This window comes from Eublepharis macularius, chromosome 14 (genome assembly GCF_028583425.1).
Source record: "Eublepharis macularius isolate TG4126 chromosome 14, MPM_Emac_v1.0, whole genome shotgun sequence".
Taxonomy (NCBI): Eukaryota; Metazoa; Chordata; class Lepidosauria; order Squamata; family Eublepharidae; genus Eublepharis; species Eublepharis macularius.
In genome coordinates this window covers 12,113,079-12,139,362 of record NC_072803.1, presented here as the reverse complement: position 1 = coordinate 12,139,362, position 26,284 = coordinate 12,113,079, and the positions used below count along the sequence as shown (strand labels likewise).

The following is a 26,284-nucleotide window of genomic DNA, read 5'->3' as shown; positions in this document are numbered from 1 at the left end:
CAGACATGGCCTGCTTCCACACACGTTGGATAATCCACTTTCAATACTCTTTAGTGAACATTTGAAACTGATTTTCCATGTGTGGAACAAAAAATCCACTTCTAAAAGATTACGAAAGTGCATTGAAAGTGCATTATTCAACGTGTGTGGAAATGGCCATTGTGGGGCTGCCAAATCTGCTTTGGGAAATTTCTGGTGACTGGGGATGAAACCTGGGCCGATTCCAGACGGCCCTCCCCATCCCGAAACGTCGCGCGTCGTCACGTGGAAAACGCGATATTTCACGTTTTCCGCGCGACGATGCACGACGTTTCGGGATGGGGAGGGCCGTCTGGAATTGGCCCTGCGGAGAGCTTGGGGAGGGATGGACCTCAGCAGGGTATAATATAATGCCACAGATTCCACCCTCCAAAGCAGTCATTTCATTCAGGGGAACTCATCTCTGTCACCTGGAGGTCAGTTGCAATTCCAGGAGATCTCCAGGACCCCCTAGGAAGTTGGTAACCCTAAAAGCTAGACAAAATAATAATAGGCTAAATGGATCACCTCCATGGTCTGATTTAGTATAAGGGTGGCTTTGTATATGTACCTGCCTTTTTTCCCCTACAGGGACTTACAGATACACATTTTTATTGCAGAAAAGTTACCCTTTTCCTGTGTTCCGAAGCGATGGCTGCTTTTTAACAGTTCAAAATTTTCCAGAAGAAATCTCTCATGTAGTTTGCCATAAATGTGTGAATTGATATGAACAAGAGTGATGTACGAAAGGAGGTTGGAAGAAAAAGAACAAATAGGGAATAAATACAAACAAAAATGTATTTTCACAAGTCATTTATTTTTCAAGTCAGGGAGGGGAAAGCAAGACCATACAAACAGCAGTGTGCATTAAGGATGCCCCCCCCCCAAGTACTATGTGTCCTGGGAGGGGGGTTGTGCTAGATTGGAGCTTGTAGTGAGGAGGAGGACAATTTATTTTTTAATTGTCTAGGAAGGCGTTAACAACTGCAACTGCAATAGATCACTTTGAGAAAATGCACACAAACTTAGCATCACTATAATTACATCCATAACTGCAAAATTCTGAGTGAAGAAATGGCATTATAACTGTACTTCTTTTACTTTCTAATTGGATTTGTTCACATATCCACTAATTGGCAAGATTCAGAGGTCTGGAGAATTCTCTGGGTTACTCAAGTTCGAGGTTTTTTTAAAAAAAACGAAAAGTATCTTAGCAGATCAAGAGTATCTTTTGTCAGGACAAAATTCTTGTACAAAAAGTACCAGAAACTACTATACTTTAAGGAGAGAGCATTCAGATCAATATATTGACAGAATTACATAGGATGAGGAAGGCCGTGCTTCATCCCAGGATCGTCTGGGTTTATTGTGTGAAAATCTGTACCTCATTAACTACAGAGGTGCAAAGCTTTTCCATGGTCAATCAGGACAGAATCATTGTGTTACTCCCTATTAATACCCCCCCCCCAATTAATAACACTTCCTTTTCCCCTTTAATTTACATGTCTATGCCTTTGACATTTTGCTCATTAAGCCTCGATATTGCATAACCAAAGCCCCCATTCCATGTTCATAGCACAATACAACAGTATAGAGGTGTGCATGCCACCCAGGGATCCCTAACATGAGGAAAAAAATCCACAAGTTTTTTTCCCATTGTTTATCTCCATGCCTGCCAAATTGTTGCATCTCTGCAGGGTTTTTTTTCTGGGAAAAAAGGTGGTGGAACTCAGTAATGGAACTCAGGACCGCACAATGATATCACTTTGGGTCAGCTGGAACAAGGGGGGAGTTTTTTAAAGTTTAAATCGCCCTCGGTGAAAATGGTCACATGGCTGGTGGCCCCGCCCCCTGATCTCCAGACAGAGGGGAGTTTAGATTGCCTTCCGCGCCGCGGCAATCTAAACTCCCCTCTGTCTGGAGATCAGGGGGCGGGGCCACCGGCTATGTGACCATTTTCAAGAGGTGCTGGAACTCCGTTCCACCACGTTCCTGCTGAAAAAAAGCCCCACGTCTCTGGCTGCTGCTTAAAGCACAGGAGCGTGTGTGTGACTAGAGGGACTAAAGGGAACAGCTCTGGTTTGGGAAATTCCTGGAGAATTGGGGGTTGAAGCCTGGGGAGAATGGGGTAAAATGTCACAGAATCCACCCTCCAAAGAGGCCATTTTCTCCAGTGGAACCTCATCTCTGTCATCTGGAGATCATCTGGGAGCTCTCCAGACGCCACCTGCAGGTTGGCAACCCTAGGGAACACGGGCACAATCATGCTGCAGCATCATCTGAATTTAAAAGCTATGCCACAAGAATCCTGGAAGAAAGCAGAAAAGTTTTATGGCTTATACATGTAACATGAAAGTACTAGTGCAGCAGGGAGAATTAGGGTAAAAACAAAAAAGACACACGCGCTCAGATAGTTTAGTGATGTCACCTAAGTGTTACCAGAAAATAAATCCAGAGCAAACTTTTGGGCATCCTCATACACAACTGCAAAGGAGTTTCAAGATATGCCAATTTACTTGCATTTATGACCCACGCGGTGCTTTGGAGGCGGGGGAAAGTCACACTGCAAATAGTTATAATTAATGCAATAACTCCAGAAAAATGCAAGTGAGGCAATGACATCTCAAATATGCCCCCCCCCCCCGCAAAGATATCCTAATTGCATGGTTAAAATATCCACTCACTGACAAAAATGGAGCACTCTGGGAATTCATTGCACAATGTGGCAAACAGGCTTGTCTAGCATCACATAACCAGCAACTGCTGGAACCAATGACAGGCCCGAAGCTTTCCTGTTCCCAGACATTTATGCTCATTCACTGAATTCCGCTTCTGGACCCTTCGGAGTGATCTATTTATTTCTTAAATAAAGCCATAAATCTTTGACAGTCTTAGCAGCTGTTGTTTTATATGCCTTTATGTACACCGCTGATAATAAACGGCTTGTCTCTTGGCAGCATTGTGCATGGCCACATGGTGCGCTATTCACCCTCATTCTTATTTTCATTTTGGTTTTGCAACAGTGTCATGCTTCCAGGTTCTCGAGTCTTGTGCACCCCTCTCGGCTCTGCTTGGATTTTGGCAGCTTCTTATGCTTACAGCATTCCTTCTCCCCCTCCTCTCCAGCTCAGAGCAATCAAATGTATGCTAACAAGACTCGGAAAACTCAAGAAACTCCCCAAGTTTTTAAAAAAATCATTTTCTTTACATTATTTATAATCCATCTTTCTCACTGAGATTCAAGGCGGATTACAGTGTAAATGAATATGATCAAAGGATGGGATATTCAGTAAACAAAATAAAGTATACACTGTTGAAATTTGTAAACAAGCAGAAATCTGATATAGAGCTGAAGCAATGCTGAAACAAAACATAACCAAGTTAACATGACATATTAACAGACATGGAAAACCCCAATAGGAGCATACTTGCAGCAACAGACAGTACACAGAAGTATAGCCTACAGTCCCTATCCCTTGGTCCCTATCCCTTGTTTCCAAAAAAAAGTTGACAGGTGGCAGGCTTGCCCTAATCCTTTCTACCATAATCAAATCCTGGTCTGCAAGATAACTCAGTAGTACTGTATCCTTGCTCACTGCATTACAATACTAGACTGCCACCCCAAACATTTTGCAGGTGACATTTCATGTTTTCTTACCATGCTTGCATAGGGATGCCAACCCTTGGCTGGCAATACTAGACAGCATGGAGTGGGGGATGCTTCACAGAAGTCACTTCCTGTTTTGAATCAGGAAATGACATCATGACATTCTGAGAATTCCAAAATCTCTATGGCAAAACCATATATGTGTGTGTGTGTGTGTGTGTGTGTGTGTGTGTGTGTGTGTGTGTGTGTGTGTGTGTATGTATAAAAAAATAATTCATAGAGTGCCATAACACTGTTCCTGCATTGCTTGGAGCTCAGGAAGTTGCAATGATCAGGAAGGACCAACAGAACAGAAGAGTATGCCACACACCCCACAGAAATTTCACAAGATAGAAAAAATCATAATAAATCAGCTTCTGGGAAAATTGGGAACATGACAGAAAAAGAAGGGGAAACCATGGATGGTTACTGACATTGCCTGGAGGCACTGTTATAACTGAGAGTAGGACTGATAGCTTCGTCACAACCGTCAGGTATGGAATCGTCCTAAATGAGCACTATTTGAAATGGTTTCACATTGGCACAGTTGGTGGCATTCAGATGGTGGCTGGCCATGCAGACAATTTTGGCACATGCCCGCAGTGGACAAGATGCCTGGGATTGCACATGCTCGAGGGTTATTACCATCGGATCATGCATCACGTTGCTTAGGCTGCACAATGCTGTTTAGCTCCAAGGAGGAAAGAGAACAGCCTGGTGCTGGCTCCTGCACTTCGCATCTCCACTGATTACTCTGCAGTGTAATTACAACTACTCCAGATGAAGGAGATATATCAGCAGACTAAGAAACAGCACATTGGGAGGGGGAGAGTTAACGAAAGGTGGCTTCCCTAAGCAGAACTAGTGGAGATCCGCAAGCCCTTTTCTGCAGTAAGGCCTGAACCCTGGGTGGCATACTGAAAGAGAGTACCTAAAAGGCTGGCTTGCCAACCAATCAGCATTTTGCTGGCTCAACCAGTAGAACTGAGCAGCATCTAAGAGGCAGGTTTGCCACCTGAGCAACCTCCACTTTTGGGGATGCTCTTTTCATTTTCCATCCAAGGCCACCTCAAACATTCCCCTGGCCCCCAAAGATTCTATTCTGGCTTCTCCCCTTAACAAATATTAAATCTTGACTCTGCTTCAAAATTCCTGGATTCCTTCAAGTTCCTGCTCTGGTTTCACCAGTCTGGGCTAGCCCTGTCCGAGGGCCTGTTATTTCTGAAACCAGCTATTGGCAATAGGAAGGCCATCTGGCAAAGAGATCTGGCAAGGAAGAAGGCACCAGAATTTGGCAAGGAGTTATCATAGGTAGGCATTAAGAGAGGGACACTGATACAGTGGCTGAGCATACAGCAATAGCAGCGGAGAAGGAGGGAAGGAAACAGAACGGCTGGTTGCGAAAGAGGAGAATTAAAAGGCATTCTTTGTTGATAAAGAAGAAAGATACCTCGATGTGGGAAAACAGGAGCAAGAGAAGAGAGTGGGAGAATAATTGATTGAGCGAGATAGAGAGAGACGGTTTAGGAGAGAGGAGCAGACACCAATCCACTCTAGAAGTACTTAACAATAACCAGAAAGTAGCAAGGTCATGCAGCAATTGTACTTGAGGGTCTAAAAGCTTCTTACAGGAAGACTGCGGGAGGGGGATTTTTCTCCTTGTGTATTTTCCAGTCTGGCTACATGAACGTCAGTTTAAGGGTATGAAAAGGACAGTTCTGTAAAATATATATATATATACATGTCAGAGTCGGCCCTCTGCTGGCAAAAATCTGAGATTGCAATCTGGCGGGGAACAAGCAGGAAAAAAGGAAAAGTCAATGACTGCCTTTGAACTTTTAGCCTTGCAGGACCCCCTTGTGAGGGGCAATCCAGAATTAATTGTGTGGCTTCTGCACAACATGGTCAGTTACCTCCCTCAAGGTTGTGCATCCTTCACAATTCCCCACCACTCCCTTTGTAATAACTGCCAGTGTTTCCTCCGTTGCTTCAGACGGTGTGGAATAGCGTCAGCTGACCCACGCCGCTAGCGACTTCTCCTCTTTCCATGCCATCGTCATTTTATGACTTCATTAAGAGGCTTTAAAACTTTTCAGACTCCAGGGCAGGTGTACTCGAGTCCTTTAAACATACACACACACACGCACATGTGTGCGTGTGAGCTGTGCACCCACACGCACGATGAATATCAGCACCCCAAAGCTCACTCTGCAGCAATGCTTGGCTATTTCACTGAGCTTCCTGCTTCTTTATTTACTTCATTTATAGCATGCCTTTCAGATTCAAGAAGGATTACAAAATATTGAACACAATTTCATCACACAGCGTAAAATACCCAAATAAACCATGCAACTGGACTAGGATTACTAAATCAGAGAACAACGCAAACAAAAACACTAAGGTGAGTAATGCAGAAAGGGAGTTACACAGTAGAAGACAATGTGGTAGTTGCAGTAAAAACAAGGTTATACATAATATAGCCACAGCAATAGGCTATGATCCTATTCCCTTAAGAAAGCAACCTCCTGAGCTATTCCATTATACCACATTTCTAATTCCTTTATAAAAATGTCCTCCTTGCCATCTTACATTCCTGTTGTTCTTAAAAGACTGTGCACTGTCTCACCCTTTCTGGCACTGGAGTACATTTACTGCTTTTTTATTTTTTAAAGCAGTAAATGGCTATTATCCCTGCTTTAGAGCATGGTTCCTCACAAGATGCACATACCAAGGCTACACATATCCATTATGTGGGCAGGATCTCATGCAAAAAACACCTGGTCAGAAGGAGGGTAAATAAAAATGCTAAGAAATCAATTCACAGTTCCCTGTTAGTTGGGAAAGAACTGAGGGGGAAAGGCTGTCAAACTCTGACCCAATATTCCAATCCAAGGAAGTTTTCAGACTAACACTCGACAGAGAAATTTGTTGATAGGGGCAATGACTCCTTTTATGTTTAAGAAGGGAAAGCTAACTCAATAGCACGCAAAACAAAGTTGCCAAGTACTTCATTTACCTTCCACCTTGTAAAACCAGTTTCAGAGAATGGTTACTTGGTTCTGGTGTTTTCAGTCCCAGCGGCCTGCATCCAGATTGAAAATAATTCTACCCTTTTAGAAATATTCCTGCCATTTTCCAGAGAGGGCACCATGCCCCCAAGGAGGAGACAAACCTGGAGACTAAGCTTCACTGTGGTTAAATTGCAGCTTAACAAATATTCATTGTTTCACTGAAATGATACAGGAACAACAATTTGTCAGTTGTTGTTTTTTAAAAGGTGATTTCTTCATTCCATGCTGCAGCAACTCGGCTTTTAAAAACAAAAAACATTCAAGGCACAGAAGCATTCTTAGATCCAAGATTGACCCCCTTGTCCTTTTAGCAACCTGGCCAGCATCCAGCCTGTCCTTTATTCAGGTGCACAGCCAGCGTGACTCTATGGCAATTGGAGAAACAGCGAAGTATTTTCTGACTAGTGCTCTCCCCCTCTCCCCCATGACTGGCGACCACAGGAAGGCACGAAGTACCTGGCTATTGTGTGTTCCTCAGTGGAGTTTCGTTTCTGCATTCTCTTGCAGAAATGCTTGTATCTCATTAAAGAAGTACAAAGTTTGTCACAACCAGACAGGGTAGAAGTTCTTGTCCAATGAATTTGATTCATTGCACCTTTTTGCTTAGACACCTTGTTAGTTTCTCCAGCTATTGTTCCTCAAAGCAGAAGTTAAACTCAGCTATTTCATAATCCAATTTCAGGATGCCTTACTTTGGTGAAGTGGCGGAGGGCGGGGGAGATACACTTTCCAAAGGTACAAACTGTTTATTGAGAGCATTTTAAAGCCAACTTTCCCAGAGACCAGGCAATCTAATTGGGCGAAAGGGATGCCCTTGTTCGTGTATCGATAGCAAGCCCTGTAGGATGAGGATGAGGATGAGGAATATCATTAAGATATTTTTTTTAAAGTAGGGGTGTCACAGCCTGTTTGAACTCTAAAGATGCAAACAGAGCTTAATGAACAATAGAACAGACATTTGTGCAGTCATAAGCTACTCAAAAGTAGCTAAAATGGTTATCGTTTGGTACAGCCATCAATGCATAAGAAATAAAGTTCAAACTCAAGGACATATTACTTTGCACAGTGACCTCTGTAGATGCAATAAAGGTTTCTTTACCCGCAGCTCCAGACACCTTACTGGGCACCGTACCTGAGCACAGGAGCCAGTTTACAGAAGCTCTGTCATGTCCCGGGAGCTCCAGCCAGGAGCAGGTTTTAATAACTTACCTTTTTTTGTTCTTATGAGCTCATAAAAAGTTAGAACACAGTTAAAGAACTTCAGTCTTACTTGTGTACTTAGCCATGGCATACATATTCTGGGCTGTCTCCACTCCAGATAAGGTTGCCAATTCTAGGTTGGGAAATTTGAGGTAGAGCCTGGGGAGGGCAGGGTTTCAGGAGGGGAGGGACTTCGGCAGAGTATAATGCCATAAAGTCCATCCTCCAACTCAGTCTTTTTCTTCAGGGAAAATGATTGCTGTAATTAGCAATCATTTGTAATTCTGGGAGCTCTCCAAGCCCCACCTGGAGGCTGGCAACCCTAAATTCCCAGAAAAAGTGGCACGATAAAAAGAAAGGCAATTCTGATCATCTGCCAAGTGTCTTCAGTACCAGAGTTAATTACTACCTGAGCCCAGATAATATTTCTAGGGCACAACATATTGTTCCAGGCAGGCTTGAAGATGGGCACTTACTTCTCCATTTAGAAATTTTACCACTGACCAGGCTACATCCTTTTAAGAGAGCTTAGAAATAGACTGCCTTAAATCAGTCAGAAGATGGAGCCTTCTGCTACAGATCATATACTTTGACTGGTCACATCTCTCTATGAACTCTGCAAGAGGTCTTCAGTTAGAGACAACCTTATACACACAAAGCAAGGGGAGCTGTGGTTCTTCCCAGTTTATATATACACAAAGTCATAGAATCATAGGGTTGGAAGGGATCTCTAGGGTCATCTAGTCCAACCCTCTGCACAATGCAGAAAATTCACAACTACCTCCCCTCCCCACATCCCCAGTGACCCCTGCTCCATGCCCAGAAGATGGAAAAACACTGTCAGGATCCCTAGCCAAACTGGCTTGGGGAAAAATTGCTACTTGATCCCAACTTGATCTATCTTACCCTGGGCATGTAAGAAGGGGCCTCGAGAACTAAGCACTGAGGTAACCCTTCCTGCCCTCCCTCTCATGATCTGCCTAGGTTCACAAAATAAGCATTGCTGTCAGGTGGCCATCTAGCCTCTGTTTAAAAACCTCCAAAGAAGGAGAGCCCACCACCTCCCAAGGAAGCCTGTTACACTGACAGCCAAGCTACAAGTGACGCCTTACACAGGTTGGACACTTGTCAGCTTCCCTCAAGTTTTGATGGGAAATGTAGGTGTCCCGGTTCTATAGCTTGGCTCTCCATTACAGCTGCAAGATCAGGATGCCTACATTTCCCATCAAAACTTGACGGAAGCTGACAAGTGTCCAACCTGTGTCAGAAGTCACTTGTAGCTTGGCCCTCAGAGACCACTCTGTCAGGAAGTTCTTCCTAATGTTTCGCCAAAAATTCTTTTGATTTAATTTCAACCCGTTGGTTCTGGTCTGACCTTCTATATGACAGCCCTTCAAGTACTTGGAGATGGTTATCATATCATCTCTCAGTCATCTCCTCTCCAGGCTAAACATTCCAAGCTCCTTCAACCTTTCCTCATAGGACTTGGTCTCCAGACTCCTCTTCATCTTTGCTGCCCTCCTCTGGACACGTTCCATCTTGTCTATATCCTTCTGAAATTGTGGTGCCCAAAACTGAACTCAATACTCTAGATGAGGTCTAACCAGAGCAGAGTAGAGCGATACCATAACTTTGCGTGATCTGGACACTATGCTTCTGTTGATACAGCCCCAAATCAGATTTGCCTTTTTAGCTACCACATCATACTGCTGACTCATGTTCAGTGTATGATTTACTAAGACCTCTAGATCCTTTTTGCATATAACTACTGCCAAGACAAGCCTCCCCCATCCTATAATTATGCATTTGATTCTTCTTACCTAAATGCAGAACTTTTCATTTATCTCTGTTGAAATTCATTTTATTTGACTTAGCCCACTTTTCCAGCCTGTCAAGATCATCTTGTATCCTGACTTTGTCTTCTACTGTATTTGCTACCCCTCCTGATTTAGTATCATCTACCAATTTAATAAGCATTTCCTCTATTTCTTCATCCAAATCATTTATAAAAATGTTGAACAGAACAGGTCCCAGGACCGATCCCTGAGGCCCTCCACTAGTCACTCTCTTCCAAGAGGAAGAGGAACCATTAACAAGCACTCTTTGGGTGTGATCTGTTAACCAATTACAGATCCACCTAATAGTAACAGGATCCAAACCATTTTTTACCAACTTGTCAACAATAATATCACGTAGAACTATCAAAAGCCTTATTATATAAACTATCAAAAAGAGTCCAGTAGCAGCTTTAAGACTAACCAATTTTATTTTATTGTAGCAAAGCTTTCGAGAATCAAGTTCTCTTCATCAGATGCCTGATCCGAACTGATGAAGAGAACTTGATTCTCGAAAGCTTTGCTACAATAAAATAAAATTGGTTAGTCTTAAAGGTGCTACTGGACTCTTTTTGATTTTGCTACTACAGACTAACACGGCTAACTCCTCTGGATCTATATAAACTATGTCCACCACATAAGGTAGAACCTTCTTCAAAAGACTCATTAAGATAAACGATGTCCACCATAGCATTCCCGTGATCCAGTAAGCTAGTAATTTCCTCAGAAAAAGAGATAAGGTTAGTTTGACACGACTTGTTCTTGAGAAACCCATGCTGGCACCTAGTAATCACAGCCATCCTTTCTAAATGATCAAGGATTGACTGACTGATGATTTGTTCTAAAACTTTTCCAGGTATAGACATCAAGCTGATGGGTCGGTAGTTATCCGGATCCACCTTTTTCCCCTTCTTGAAGACAGGGATAACATTTGCCCGCCTCCAAAGTCTTTTTTTGTCAGGACTGAAGTTCATGAACAGTGTCAAACTGTGACCTGAGGGACTTCAGGTTTATGGTTTGTGAGCAGAAGGAAAAGACTCTGATCCATTCTGCTCTTCCCCACCTTGATCCATAGAAACCAGCAAGGGTTGATTCTCATGGCATACAGATAGGCAATAACAGCTGGCAAAATCTGCAAATGCTGTTTACAGTCACTTTTTTTCTAAGTTGCAAGCATCCACATCCATATATTGTTTAGATCTGCCAACTCCACTGTGAGCAGTCCGCCTAGCTTTCCACTGTTTCAATATCTGCTTATGACTGAAAGAAATCATAAGACCTTAACTAACACGCTTTATGCCGCAGTTAAGTCAGCTGCCTAGCTAGGCCAAACGTTGCCTGATCCCGGCCAGGAGACTAGAATGTACATGCCATGTGAACAGAATGCCGAGTTATTAGGTGCCATTACTCCAACCTACCCAGCCATGGAATGTGCAGCTCTTTGACAAGAAAGGTGCTTGAGACAACTCCCTTCAGACATTCCAATCTCCCATCTCCCCACTGATTACAACCCAAGGTAAAACCCTGTCCTTCAATCTAGGGTCATCAATCAGCTCTGGTAAGTTTAAGTTCCTCCTGGGAACATTTAATCAAAACTCTAAGTTCATCAGCCAGCTCCGGAGACAATTAAATTTATAGCTTTTTTTGTGAGGCACCAGGAGCAGGCAAGCTAACTCTTTTGTCCCACCCTGGCCAGCCAATAGAAGTTACTTCAGCCTTTTGTCCATCCCAGGAGACAACCATTTAGGTTTTTATGTCAAGGGCTAAAGTCACTCTCCAGCCTCAGAGCCCATTTTGCCCTATAATTACTCTGGCTTTGCCCCATCCAAATTGTACACACCTACCTGGACCCAAGAGCTGTGCCCCTCAAAATCCCTCCATCTCCAGCAAGGAACGCTGGTCGTCCGGGCCTCTCTTCCTCCACAGACCTCTCTACTCCTCTGATAGGCAACCATTACCCAAATCGTACAACTATTCACCATTTTCTCACTGCCTTTCCTAGGACTCTTGTACACCTGTGATTTTTATATTTGCCTCTTGCTGTGCATTTGAGTTTCTCCTTTAAATAAAAATATTCTTTGTTTTGGAAAACACCCGTCTCATCCGTTTCCTCGGGGAGGGGATCTGGTAAAAATTGGTGATCTCACTTGTTACCGCCTCTCACAGCTTTTTCCTTGTTTGCTAATTCCCCCAATTTGCAAGGAGACCCATTTTGGTAACACCACAGCCGGGGCAAGGAATACCTCACCCAAAGCTCCCCTTGCCCACCACTGTGCCAAACTGTTGCAGGGGAAAAAATACAATAATAATAATAACATTTGATTTATATATCACCCTTCAGGACAACTTAATGTCCACTCAGAGCAGTTTACAAAGTATGTTATTATTATCCCCACAACAAAACACCCTGTGAGGTGGGTGGGGCTGAGAGAGCTCCAGAGAACTGTGACTAACCCAAGGTCACCCAGCTGGCTTCAAGTGGAGGAGTGGGGAATCAAACCTGGCTCTCCAGGTTAGAATCCCACGCTCTTTAACCACTACACAAAACTGCTGTAGTGGTTGCAAGCATGATGATGTCACTTCCAGGGGAAACCCAGAAATGATGGTGGTTGCTCTAGGAATAACCAGAAATTCTGGAGTTTGCAGCAGTTCCTAGATGTACCACCATCACTTCCAGGTATTCCCCAGAAGTGACATCATCATTCTTGCAACCCCCCCCCAAACATGTTCCTGCCTCCAACCCTCTTTCAGCAAGCAAAGCATTTGGGAGAGGTGCAATGCCCCCAGAGAGATTTAAACAATCTGGTGGGCTCCGATATTAGGCAAGCTGTTTGCCCTAATGGACACAACAGGTATGTTTCCAACTGGATGGAAACAAAGTGTTGTTATTTACAATAATCAAAAAGGAGGGGGGCAAGCAGGACTCGTGTAACTACTGCCCAATAGCCATTTGGACACCATTTCTAAGCGATACAGTAAACATCTTTTTGAACAAGCAGGAAGAGAAGGACAATTTCAGTGATGTCATCCATCCCAAGCAATCTCGCTTTAGAAAAGGGCAACATGTACTTGATCACTGCATGACTTGCCATTATCATGCCCTACAGGTTATCAAGTGCCTACCAAACATTTGTAGGTGGATCTTGTAACAGTCTCTGACTCAGCTGATAGCAACTCATATTAAGAAGTACCTCTTACACTTAGATCAAGAACTTTATAGCCAATTCACTCCCATAGTAGAAGTAGGAGTTGCTGGTTTTCCATCAGCTATAATCCCAATTAACTGGAGAGTAAAATAAAAAGGTCTCTCTGAGCTCCATTACTTTTTAATCTGTACTTTAAAGATATTATTCTGATCTTATCTGATAGAGAATTTTTTCCCACTTCCAACTTGTTCCCTTGAGATATCTATCCCTCTGTACAAAGATGATACCATTTTGATATCTCTTACTTAAGAGGATATCTAAACTCACTGAATATTGTAAAGTTTGAAATTATACAAAACCTGGGGTGGTAGTTTTGGGGAAGAAGGCCAGTGAACCCCAAGGCTCTATAGAACACTTGACTACATCAAGGATTTCAAATACCTTGGGGAAGACACCATGGCCAATTCCAATTTGGGGGGGGCTGGGCAGAGTGTGAGCAGGGCCCCCATGGACCCTACTAACACTCCCCTTCTTCCCCTTCCACCCATGTGCCCCCACCGACCTGTGTGTCTTTCCTTGCAATCTCTCCCACTACCAGTGCTTTTTTGCAGCTGGAACGTGGTGAAATGGAGTTCCGAAACCTCTTGAAAATGGTCACATGGCTAGTGGCCCCGCCCCCTGATCTCCAGACAGAGGGGAGTTGAGATCGCCCTCTGCGCCGTTCGGCGCGGAGGGCGATCTCAACTCCCCTCTGTCTGGAGATCAGGGGGTGGGGCCACCAGCCATGTGACCATTTTCTCTGAGGGCCACCCACTGAGTTCCACCACCTCTTCTCCCAGAAAAAAAGCCTTGCCCACTACCTGCAGCCACAGCTGCCCACACTGCCCACACTGCCCTTCCCTGACAGTGCTGGGGAGTGGGCGCAACTAGGAGCGCAACTGCCATGGCCACCAGGAATGATGACTTTCTGCACTACCCGCATGTCCTTCTCCATCACTATTAAACAGCGTATGCAGCTGGGAGCAGCGGTGACAAAGCACGCATGAGGAGGGAGTAGAAGGGTGTGAGTGCAGGCATCAGAGATGTGCGAGTAGGGAGTCAGCAGCAGTGGGCCCCCACCAGAAGCCACAGGCCCTGGCAGTTGCCCCACCTTGGCATGTGCTGATGTTGGCCCTGGCAGACATCTTCATGGAAGGCCACTTGGCGATAACAAAATCCAAATCAGCTAGAACTGCAAAAACCAGCCATATTATAAGTCTGCTATATTAAAAGTGGCTTTTTAAAAATGACCCTGCCTTAAAAACTTTTTCAAAGTAAGGCTGTACTTCAAATTCTGTGTGAAGAAGAAGTGTTGGGTTTGTGCTGATTTTAAAAGTCTGGAAGGTATACAACATTTTTTTTTCTCAAAAAGATTCTGGTTTTTCCTCCTGGTTCTCCAGCTGCCCCGGAGAGCTTGGGTTTCCCTCAATTAGGGCCCACGTACTCGACTCTCGGAGGAAACTGAAAGAAGCTCCTGTTAGCCATTTATCAAAACCTTGTGACAATCTAATGTTGAACAACTCCAAATCTATCACAGGTTTCCTCAGTTTTATTCCACTTTGACAGATTTTCAAGGTTCTTTCATAGGCTGGTACAAAACTCGAGGACTGGATATTTAATTAAGATGCACCGTTAAATAGGGGAAATTATTTCAAGTTCTGAATTTTCCCGGTGGTTTCAGCTACATAAAAGAAATCGCAACAGAGCATCTTATTTGATCAATGTTCTCTTTTTTTCCTAAACTCAGATTAGTTTTTACAGCTGTTCATTTCCAGACTATGCCAAGTGCTATGGTAGAGAGTCAACACCATTGGCTCAGCTAATCTGTGTCTGTGGACTTCCTGAATTAGATCTTCCATACAATGGGTTAGATCCAATCAGTTTTCCCATTGGTGAAAACGGGAAGAGGGGATTCTCTTTCTTTATACGCTAGGCGCAGCTCACACAATTTGAGGAAAAACTATCTCAGACTTGGCAGTAAATGGGCCATGGTGATGCCCTGATCAGAAGCATTCTGTCCAAGTAGGATGTGTAACCATTTCTTTTAAGTTATGTTTTCAAGTACAAGAATCCTAGGTTTTATTTTTTAAAAAATATTAATGTTTATGATTTGGAGTTTGTATTTTGAACTCTGCATTTTATTTTTCTCCACTTATAATGACTTTTGACCCCAAACAACATTTTTTTGAATTTCTGTATAGGTTGTAGATGCAGAGGAGTTAGCCGTGTTAGTAGCAAAATCAAAAAGAGTCCAGTAGCACCTTTAAGACTAACCAACTTTATTGTAGCATAAGCTTTCGAGAATCAGAGTTCTCTTCATCAGATGCATGGAGGGCAAGAAGAAGCTGGTCAGATATATAGGTGGAGAGGGGAGGGCAGAGTAGATGCAAACAGTAGCTTCTGATATGGAGATCAGTTTGCTTCTGTTAAGGAAGTCAGTTACTTCTGATAATGAGATAATGGTTATCTCATTATCAGAAGTAACTGAGATAATGGTTATCTCATTATCAGAAGTAACTGACTTCCTTAACAGAAGCAAACTGATCTCCGTATCAGTAGCTACTGTTTGCATCTACTCCGCCCTCCCCTCTCCACCTATATATCTGATCAGTTTCTTCTTGCCCTCCATGCATCTGATGAAGAGAACTGTGATTCTCGAAAGTTTATGCTACAATAAAGTTGGTTAGTCTTAAAGGTGCTACTGGACTCTTTTTGTATAGGTTGTGCGACGTGTGACAATTACTAATCCTGGAAGCTCAGAGTCAGAAGAGGCGGCAACACAGGCCATAAATCTCAACCAAACTGGAGAGAAGACGCAAAGCAATCAAGTAAGGTGGAACACAAGTTTTTGAGGGAGTTGAAAATAGTTTACATGTGGTTTCATTTCCCATCAAGGGTACATCTACACCATTTTTATCCCCCAGGCCAAACAAGTTTGAGGAACAATATAAACACCTGCAAAACCTGCTAACTAGAGACAACAGTGGGGGATGAATGCATAAGCAGTTATTTCTCCTTCCATCTGCTTTCAGTCCTTGGAAAAACTTATTGTCTGTCTCTAGCCTAAGTAGGAAGCTTGTTAATGGTTGCTGAATGAGTGCAAAATCAATGAACAAAATGGTTATTTCAGAACTAAGAATCCATGTTGTTCCATTCCCATTCCTAAAGCCCATCTTTTCCCTTATCTAAAGTATGGTACACAGCCTCCTCTGCCCCTCACCCCCAATTCAGATCTGTAGTTTAATCATCTTCCTTCAAGCAGATAACCCAGGGAATACTTAGTACTGTACTTTTGGAAAGGGTAGAGAATACAATAACTCCTACATGAATGGCCGTGTGTGATTCGTCTGCCTACCCCAATGGGCCTCTCTGTCCCAGTAAAATGGGGAGATAAATGACTAGCAAGCAGCTGGGAGGTCCAACAAACGGCCCATTGAGAACGCACAAGGCCACTGACACTCACTCCTCTCCCAGGCACAGCCCTGTGATTTTCTTATGCTCTGGCCTTCACATCCATTTTGACCTTCTTCAGGCCATGAGCCTTTGGGGGGAGATACCCATACGACCCTATCTGCCCTGGGTGCAATAGATTAGATTTATGTTGCTTTAACTATTGACGCTTCCTCCCAGGATCCTGGGAATTGTAGTTTAGTGAGACTGCTGAAAATTCCATTAAGCAATCTCCTTACAGAAATAAAATCCCCAAGGTTCCCTAGAGAGAGGCAACGCTTAGAGAAGAAACTGAATTCTGAAGAGTAGGTATGCACCTAAAACTACCAGCCAGCCTTAGAAGAATGTTCATATTCACTTTGGAAAATCAGATGTCAAAGGAGGACATGGGTCTCCTATTGGGGAGGAAAAAGTGGAACTTGTATGTAAGGATAAATAAATAATACAGGTAAGGAAGATGTTGAACAAAGAACCTTCCTGAAACCCCAACATTCCAGCACTAAAGAGCCTAGCAGAGCAACAGCCTATGTACTTACTTACTTTATTTGTAGTCCATCTTTTTCATTGACACTCAAGGCAAATTACGGGATACAAAATGGTGCAATCAGGCAGCATTAAACAACAATGAACAATGCAATAGAACTAGGAGTTATTGAATTTGAGAACAAAATGAAACACAACCAATCTAAGGCAAGGTATACTCTATAAACAGCACAGAAAGTGGATTACAAATAGAGCAGCCAGGTCTCCCAGTGAGGATGGGGAATCCCCCGTTCCCATCCTCTGCCCCCCACCCCTCAACTGGCCAGCAGGAGGAAAAGGCAGGGGAACAGGCCTCCTAGGTACACTTCTGGTGTGATATAATGATGTCTTCATGCAGGCCCTGGGAGCTCTTGCTTGGGTCCTAATCCCGTGTCCTGATGATGATGTCACTCCCAGAATTGATGTCATTTCACTGCACCAAGAGTGCACATGTGTGAAGCATGCATAAGACGATAAAAAATGTGTCGTCCCCCCCCCCGGAAGGGTAAGGGGACCTGGAAACCCTAATTACAAGGGCTAAAGCAATGCAGTAAAAGCAGAAAAAAACCTACAACAAACATTGCAGTGGACTACAGCCTTATTCCTAGGGTTGCCAACTCCAGGTTGGGAAATTCCTCGAGATTTGGGGGATGGAGCCTAGAGAGGAGAGGGTATGGGGAGGGGAGCGACCTCAGCAAGGTATAATGCCATAGAGTTCATTGTCTAAAGCTTTTCTTTTCTCCAGGGGAACTGATCTCTATGGCCTGGAGATCTGTTGTAATTCCAGGAGATCTCCAGCTACCACCTAGAGGCTGGCAGCCCTACCTATTCCCATTATGAAGGTGCCCTCTTGGGCTGTTCCATTCTATTACAGACCCAGTCCTTTTTTAAAGTGCTCTCTGCAACATTTCTGTTTTGAATATTTTATTGAATGATAGAAGCATGAGCTTTCCTGGCCTCCTCAGGTAGGCTGTTCCACGAGGTGGGAGCCACCTAGGGTTCCTAACCCTGGCCTGGGAAATGTCTGAAGATTTAAGGGCTGAGCCTGGGAAGGGTGGGATTTGGGAAGGAGAGGGAGCTCAGCAAGGCTATGTGCCATAGAAACCAGCCTCCAAAGCCACCCTTTCCTCCAGGGAACCTGAGAGCTGTAGTTTGGAGATCAGTTATCACCAGGGCTTTTTTTCCTGGGAAAAGAGGTGGTGGAACTCAGTGGTAGAACTCAAGACCGCACAATGATGTCACTTTGGGTCAGCTGGAACAGGGGGGGGGGGGTTAAAATTTAAATTGCCCTCGGCGAAAATGGTCACATGGCCGGTGGCCCTGCCCCCTGATCTTCAGACAGAGGGAAGTTTAGATTGTCCTCCGTGCCAGTGGCGCAGAGGGCAATCTAAACTCCCCTCTGTCTGGAGATCTGGGGGCGGGGCCACCGGCCATGAGACCATTTTCAAGAGGTGCCGGAACTCCGTTCCACCACGTTCCTGCTGAAAAAAATCCCTGGTTATCACACTGGGACAAATCCAGACCCCACCTGGAGGATGGCAACCCTAGAGCCACCGCAGAGAATGCAGTTGCTGACCTTTCCCATTTGTAGGGTGCCACCTTCAAAAGGCTTTGCCGTTGAAGTTGTGCCTGCATGAGAATGAGGTAGCCTCAAGGAAGTTCACCGTTGGGGTGACAGTCTGGACTGCACAACCATCATCTGTAGGTGGCAGATCAGCAGGTCTTAAAGCAAACCACAATTGCACAGCACTTCCTTGGTCTCTTGTGCTGGTTTTCTATCTGCAGGGAGTTTGTAACAAAGAGCATTCCGAAATGGGAATCCACCAGGGTCGTCTGGCTGCAGTGGGGCAAACTGTGCTACCGCCACATTCTCCTGCCTGTATGAACTGGGCCTTACCACCTTGACCAACAGAGGGAAGGGAAGACAAAACCATCAGACCGGAACAGACATGAACCTGGAACCTAGAGACTGTTTTCAAAACTAGGGCTCCATCTCAGAACTCACAATGCAATGGTCAAAGGGCTTCACCCCATGCATTTCTCCTGCTAAGGATACACATGAACACCAGTTCTCTGGGGTAAGACCAGAAGGGCTCCCAGATAAGACTATCATTCAAACTTCCACCCTGGCAATGTTCTTCTAAGAAATTAAGGATGGTTTGCCTTGAAGGTCATTTACTCCATGTTTGAAATATTTCCCTGCCACGGCTACTCTCCTGAGAAGAAGCTGAAGGATATCACAGGAAGGTTCACAGTAGTGGACTTAGCTTGACCTGTTCAAGGAATGGGCTGCTACTAAGATAGATCCAGCCAGTTGAGGCAAATAAGCAGTGAAACCCAGGAACACACCCATAGGGTTTTTTTTTAAAGTTCCGGAGGAGGCATGCATCATCCTATGGTGCGCCCAGTTCTGCATTCACAGGTGTAGTTTGGTTCACTGGCTAATTACAGTAGTTGACATTTAAAGTCATATAGCTTGAAGAGCCACTTCAGACAGCAATGACGACAGGGCTCCACGTCTGGACCCATCCTGGTGACCTTAGATAGCCAATAAAGGGATGAGCGGAGTGCATCATATAAGGAAACCACCTTTCCCTCTGCTAGACTTCAAGCTGGAACCTCACCTCCTTTGCCCACATAAGACATGCCGCTCAGGTGTGCAATTCATTCAGGAAATGAAAAGAGGTTGGCTGTACTACCTGGCACAGAAGTGGCCCATCTGTATATAAGCCACCTGTATATCTCTCACAGCAAAACAGCAAAAGATTTTTTTTTAAAGTCCATCAGAATTCATAAGAGGTGCCCCGGGAGTAAAAGATTGATTTGATATTAACAGATTCGTGCAGAGACTATAAAATGATCAAGCAGAAAAAGGGCAGGGGGGAGGAAACACCACAGATGTCTGGGAGATATCAGAGCCCTGGAAACCAGCTAGAACCACAGGCTGGCAAAGAAACTGGCATGCAACGCCACTCTGCTTCTTCCTCACAACACAATCTCTCTACACTTCTGCCCTCTCCCCTAAACCACTGTCAAAGCAAAACCGGCATATCTCCGGGCAGCGTGAGCTCGCTCTGCCTATCATTGAAACTCCATTGCCAACAGTCTGGCACCTGCTTCTCTTAGTAGCCCACACCCTGGCACCAAGACAAACCTGCCAATGGAACTGCCTGGCACCCAAGTCCTCAGAAGGCTCTCTCTCTCATCCCTCCCTTTCCAGCAACCCACATTCCACCACCAGTAACAGCAGCAGAATTTGTTCCCAAACGTTCCTCTGCAGATACCCACCACGTTCTAAGCAGAGCCAGCCACCCTCCCCCCCATGTCACATCAGCAACATCTTCACATCACAAACGCTCTCCTTGCTCCCAGCAGTTTGAGATGTCCCTGACTCAGGGGGGGCAGCAAGAAGGAAGCTGATGCCCACCTCAGCATCCTCCCCAAACCCTTCCAAATGCTGATGCCCAGCCCGGCATCCTTCCAAAACCCTACGCCACAACCACTGGTCATGAAGCAGCCAACGCCGACTTGAAGCCGCTGTCGTTCACCCCCCTTCCCCGTTCACCTCCTTGGCACCAACACGCCTCCTCCTAAAGTGCCAAACATCCCCGTGCAATAAAACGAACCCATCCCGCCCCCCCCCCGCCAGCATCTGCTCCTACCTGAGGATGGCACTCTCTCCTTGCCTGACGGTCACGTTGTCCATCGCCTTGGGGAAGGTGGCATCTCCGCTGCGCACGGGCACTCCTGCGGGCACAAGGAAGAGCAGCCTGAGACACAGGACGACGAGGCACCTCCAGGGCAGGACTAAGCAGCACCCGCCGACCCCCATCCTGGGCTGCGCGGACTTCCCGCAGGGCAAAGAGTGGCTCCCGGGAGGGGCTGGCACCGGCGGCTTCGCAGAGTCCCAAGCGGCCCCCGAGCGCCTCCCGGAGCGGCGTCGCCCCCGGTCCGGGCTGCGGGGCAGCAGGCGAGGCGGCGAGGCCGGCGGGCGAGCGAAGGTCGCGGCGCTGCCTCTGCCCGGCCCGTCCTCTAAGCCTCGGAGGGGCGCGCGCCGCGCTGCGCCGGCATCAAAAGTTTATCACCCGAAGAGGAGGCGGAGGAGCGGCGCAACTCTCGCCGGCGGGCGGGCGGGCAGCCGCAGACCGAGCCGGGCGCCCCCTCGGCGGCTCCGGGCTGAGGCAGCGCAACTCTCTCCGGCGCGGAGGGAGCCGCCCGCGCAGGAGCTCCGAGGCGCGCCGAGAAGAGCTCCGAGGCGGCCCCGAACTTGTCAGCACTTCCCTCAGAGCAGGCGGGCAGGGGAGAAGCCGCGCCGCCGCGTCCCAGCTGCCGGCCAGGCAGGCAGGCAGGCAGGCAGGCGCCCGGCTCTCTCTGCTGCCTCCCGGCCGCTCAAGGCAGGCGGGCTCCGGCTGCTGCCTCCTCCTCCTCCGCGGCCGCCGCCCGCTTCAGCCTCCCCGCCCGGCGCTCCCTCCGCCTCGCCGGGAGCATCTCCTCCGCATGCCCCGCGCGCGCGCGCGCCCGCCGGCCGCCGGGGGTTGTCATGGCAGCGACTCCATGGCGCTGACCGCCGCGCCGGCGCCCCCCTGGCAGAGCCCCGCGGAGCGCGCGCGCAGGAGCCTGGCCCGCCGAAGGACAGCGCGGGAGGGAGGGCGCGCGGGGGGCGCTCCGCCTTTAACCCTCCCGGCGCCGGGCCGGCCGGCCGGCCGGGGGCTCCTCCTGCGCGAGGGGCGGCCGGCCAACCAAGCTGCGGCGAAGGAGAGCCCAGGCGAGTCCCGCGAGGCTGCGCTGCCCCCCGCCCGGCTGGGGTTCGAAAGGCGGCAGGAGGCAAGCTTCTGGGTTGCCAGCTCCAGGTGGCGGAATTCCGGGGGATTGGAGTGGTGGCACCTGGAGAGGGTGGGGTCTGGGGACCTCAGCGGGATATAATGCCATAGAATCCACTCTCCAAAGCAGCTTCAGGGGAAGTGATTTCTGTTGGCTGGAGAGCAGTTGTAATTCTGGGAGATTTCTACTCACCCCCTGGAGGTTGGGAACTCCTGGAGATTTTGGAGGTGGAACCTGGAAAGGGAGGGGTTTGAGGACCCCAGCAAGATATAATGCCATTGAGTTCACCTTCCAAAGCAGTTTCAGGGGAAGCGATCTCTAGGATGTAGATCACCAGCCACCACCTGGAGGCTGGCAACTTGCCTTAGTTGGCAGAGTAAAGGGGGGGGGGAGTTTGAGGTTGGAAGCAGTTTCCTCCAGGGATACTGATCTCTGTGACTGGAGATCAGTGTAATTCCAGGAGATCTCCAGTCATCACCTGGAGGTTGGGAACTAGTGTTGCCAGCTCCATGTTGGGAACTGGAGATTTTGAAGGTGGAACCTGGAAAAGGTGGGTTGAGGGATCTCAGCAGGGTATAATGCCATACAGTCCACCCTCCAAAGCAGCCCTTTCCTACAGGGGAAGTGATCTATGTCAGCTGGAGATCAGTTGTAAGGCCAGAAGATCTCCAGCCACCACCTTGAGGTTGGGAAGTAGGGTTGTCAGCTTCAGGTTCAAAAATTCCTGGAGAGGGTGGAGGGAGGAGTGGGACCTCAGATGGGTATAATGTCACAGAGTCTCCTCTCCTAAGCAGCCGTTTCCTCCAGAGGGAACTGATCTCCGTGACCTGGAGATCATTTGTAATTTCAGACCTCCAACACCACCTGGAGGCTGATAACCTGCCTTAGATGACAGAGCAAGTCAGGTGGAAAAGAGAATTTGAGGTTGCAAGCCTCTTTTGCTTGCTCGGGCGCAAAAGGGTTGCCGCTTCATGTGGGAAGTCCGCTCAGGCCAGCAAGCAGAGACTGTTTACATTGGCAAATCAGGCACCCTTTTTGCCTGCATGTGCCCTTCTTTTTCTGAGATAAATGTATTCACTATTATTATTATTATTATTATTTGATTTATATAATAACATTCGATTTATATACCGCCCTTCAGGACAACTTAATCCCCGCTCAGAGCAGTTTACAAAGTATGCCATTATTATCCCCACAACAAAACACCCTGTGAGGTGGGTGGGGCTGAGAGAGCTCCAGAGAGCCATGACTAGCCCAAGGTCACCCAGCAGGCTTCAAGTGGAGGAGTGGGGAATCAAACCCAGCTCTCCAGATTAGAGTCCTGCGCTCTTAACCGCTACACCAAACTGGCTTTCACAAAGTGCCTGGAGAGCTCAAGGACTGGGGGTGGGAGCAGGTATTATATAATAAATAATATACAGTTTTCCAGCCTGCTAAGGTTGCTTTGATTTGAGTTTTACCATCTGCTCTGCATTAATTTCCTAAAGCTTATTCACTGCTGCTTTCTGCATGTGTGGCTTACAACTAGCCAGAGGACCATTTAGGATTGCCAACAGCTAGTCCCCAGAGAGCATCTACATTTCTTTAACAGCTTCCACACACCAAGGATGAGCAACAGCACTCCCCCTCCCCTCATATTTTTTGGATTACAATTCAAAGTCCTGCTTTAGCGAGGCAGATTTGTTTTTCCTATAGAGCCTTTAAAGTTCTAGACGTGTCCTCGCACGTGGACTTGAACAATCTAGGTTGCAGTATTTGATCAAAAAAGTCTTCCACCTAATTCCTGAAAGAAAACAAAAAAGTCCCGCTTTGAGTGTTTGCATAAGGCAAACAAATGCATGGCTTGGTAATAGCCACCATTTTGCAAAATACTTTCACCACCACATGGGTAGGATTGCCAACTTTTAAACTGGTCCCTCTAGCTGACCCTTTAAATATCATGATGTTATTTAGCTTTGTGCCATGAAAAGCTTCAACTGTCCATTCCCAAACTTCCTTTAGAAGGCCAGGATATATGGTTTTTTCCTGGCCAGCTGGCAACCTCACACATCCGTAGGGCTGTAGCCATCACGGAAGAGCCAGGCCCAGATGCATAGGGCTTGATCCTTCTCAGAGCTTTTTTTCTGGGAAAAGAGGTGGTGGAACTCAGTGGGTTGCCCTCGGAGAAAATGGTCACATGGCTGGTGGCCCCGCCCCCTGATCTCCAGACAGAGGGGAGTTTAGATTGCCCTCCGCACCGCTGGGCAATCTAAACTCCCCTCTGTCTGGAGATCAGGGGGCGGGGCCACCAGCCATGTGACCATTTTCAAGAGGTTCCAGAACTCCGTTCCACTGCGTTCCTGCTGAAAAAAAGCCCTGATCCTTCTAAGCATGCGTACTCAGAGCCAAGCTACAAGTGACACCTTACACAGGTTGGACACTTGTCAGCTTACCTCAAGTTTTAATGGGAAATGTAGGCATTTTAACACACGTCCTCTTAGGGTATAGATTCCGCAACCCAACTGAAGGGGTTGAGTTCCAGTTCTGAGAGCCAAGCTACAAGTGACGCCTTGCACAGGTTGGACACTTGTCGGCTTCCCTCAAGTTTTGATGGGAAATGTAGGTGTCCTGGTTTTACAGCTTGTCTCTCCATTACAGCTGCAAGACCAGGATGTCTACATTTCCCATCAGAACTTGAGGGAAGCTGACAAGTGTCTAACCTGTGTCAGGTGTCACTTGTAGCTTGGCTCTCAGAAGTACATTGCATTTGGCTCTGTGAGATTGACACCTGAGTGCGGATGGAGACTGTAGCCCTCCTAGAGTGAGCATGTGCATATTCACTTAGAAGTAAATCGCTGCAACTTTTAAGTAAGGGAACACAGAATTGCAGCCCTATGGTATTAACCAAAGTGCCATTTCTGGGAAAGTTTCTTAGCAAGGTTGACACGTGGATACAGTCAAGATTTGAAAAGCAAGACAAAAGTTTGGTTTTCTGTGTTTTTTTTAAAAAAAACCTCATAAACGGGATAGATTCTAACTCATAGAATCATAAGGTTGGAAAGGACCTCCAGGGTCATCTAGTCTAACCCCCTGCACAGTGCAGGAATTGTACAACTACCTCCCCCCTCACACCCCCAGTGCCCCCTGCTCCATGCCCAGAAGATGGCAAAATAACTTTATGACTTGTGGTCTGAAACTGGGGAGAGGTTAATTTTACCCGGTAATGACAGCTTTGTTCTGTATACTGATTAGAAAACTGGCTTGCTCCCAGTGTGATGTAGTGCTTAAAGCAGGATTCCACAAGAAATTGTGAAAAACTGAAAATACAAGACAGTAATTAAGCTGTGTTCCCCATCCTCAACGTGGCTTCATAGGTAGGGGGCCCTTGAGATTTGAAATTTTAATTTAGGGGATCCTCCATAGCAAAAAAGGTTGGGAAACACCGAGTTAGAATGTCAGACTAAGATCTGGGAGACCCAGGTTTGAATCCCCGCTCAGCCATGTAAGCTTACTGGGTAACCTTAGGCCAGTCACACACACTCAGCCTAACCTACCTCACAGGGTTGTTGTGCAGATAAAATGGAGGCAAGGAGAATGATATAAGCTGCTCCGGATTCCAAATGGGGAGAAAGTCAAGGTATAAATGAAATAAATAAAATTCAAATATATTAATCTCTGCAGATATTCACCCTCTTCATTCCTTTTCCTGCCCACCAAGACTATTTGAAGTCTTTGGAATTAGAAGTGTAGGGTTTTTTTAGACATGCACACAAAAAGACTCGCAGAATCAGGACTTTGTTCAATTCCTCTTTTTCTTTTTTCAGGGTCTGTTTCTCTCTGCTGTGACTCTAATTCTCTATAACTCAAAGCCCCAAACCATTGCACAAAACAGAGTGTGCCGATACAGCAGACGACTGCAGTTAAAAAAAAAGCCAAATAAAAATAAATGCAACTACCACAACTTCCTGACACAGCTAGAGGCTTTAGAGTATTAAAAATGGAAGGGTCCTTAGAGACCCAATTTGTGAGAATATGTGAAAGACAAAGAGAGACACAGCAGAGAGAAAGAAGTAGCTATGCCAACCCCCTCCCCCCATTCCCCTGCTACCAGTGAAATCGGGCAAGTGAAAACACAACCCAGCAGTGAAAAGGTTAACCAGACACACCTTTCCGGAAGGGCCTTTCGCCTGATGCACCTTTTCTCACCCTGGTATGACAAACTTGCATCTACTAGAATTCTATCTTAAGGGAACCAAACAGGAGCCCGTATCTCCTTTGCAGCTTCTAGTCATTCTACAATGGAGCCAAACCAGGGTTAAGTAAGAGCTGGAGTGCAGTATTACAGGGTTGTATAATAAAAGAAACTCTTAAAAAACCCAGTCTACTAATCATAATACAAAGTACTTGTTTATCCAAAAATATACAAACATGTAAATAGCATACAATTGATACATTTTTAAAATTGTTTGTATCTGTATGTTTTGTGCGCATTTTTAATTACATTTAGCACACTCTCTTTCATGGTCCTCTCTAGTTTTCTCATGGTTTGTTTTAAGC

General features: G+C 46.2%; 1 protein-coding gene across 2 annotated transcripts in view; it reads right to left on the bottom strand.

Moving 5' to 3' along the window:
• Nucleotides 1-20,831, bottom strand: part of OPCML (opioid binding protein/cell adhesion molecule like) — a 486,833-nt gene extending 466,002 nt beyond the window's left edge. For both annotated transcript variants that reach the window (XM_054997810.1, XM_054997809.1), the window contains exon 1: nucleotides 20,590-20,831. In XM_054997810.1, the coding sequence (XP_054853785.1) occupies nucleotides 20,590-20,759 (170 nt within the window). In that variant the 5' untranslated portion in view covers nucleotides 20,760-20,831. The remainder of the gene's footprint in view (nucleotides 1-20,589) is intronic.
• Nucleotides 20,832-26,284: the final 5,453 nt, after the last annotated feature.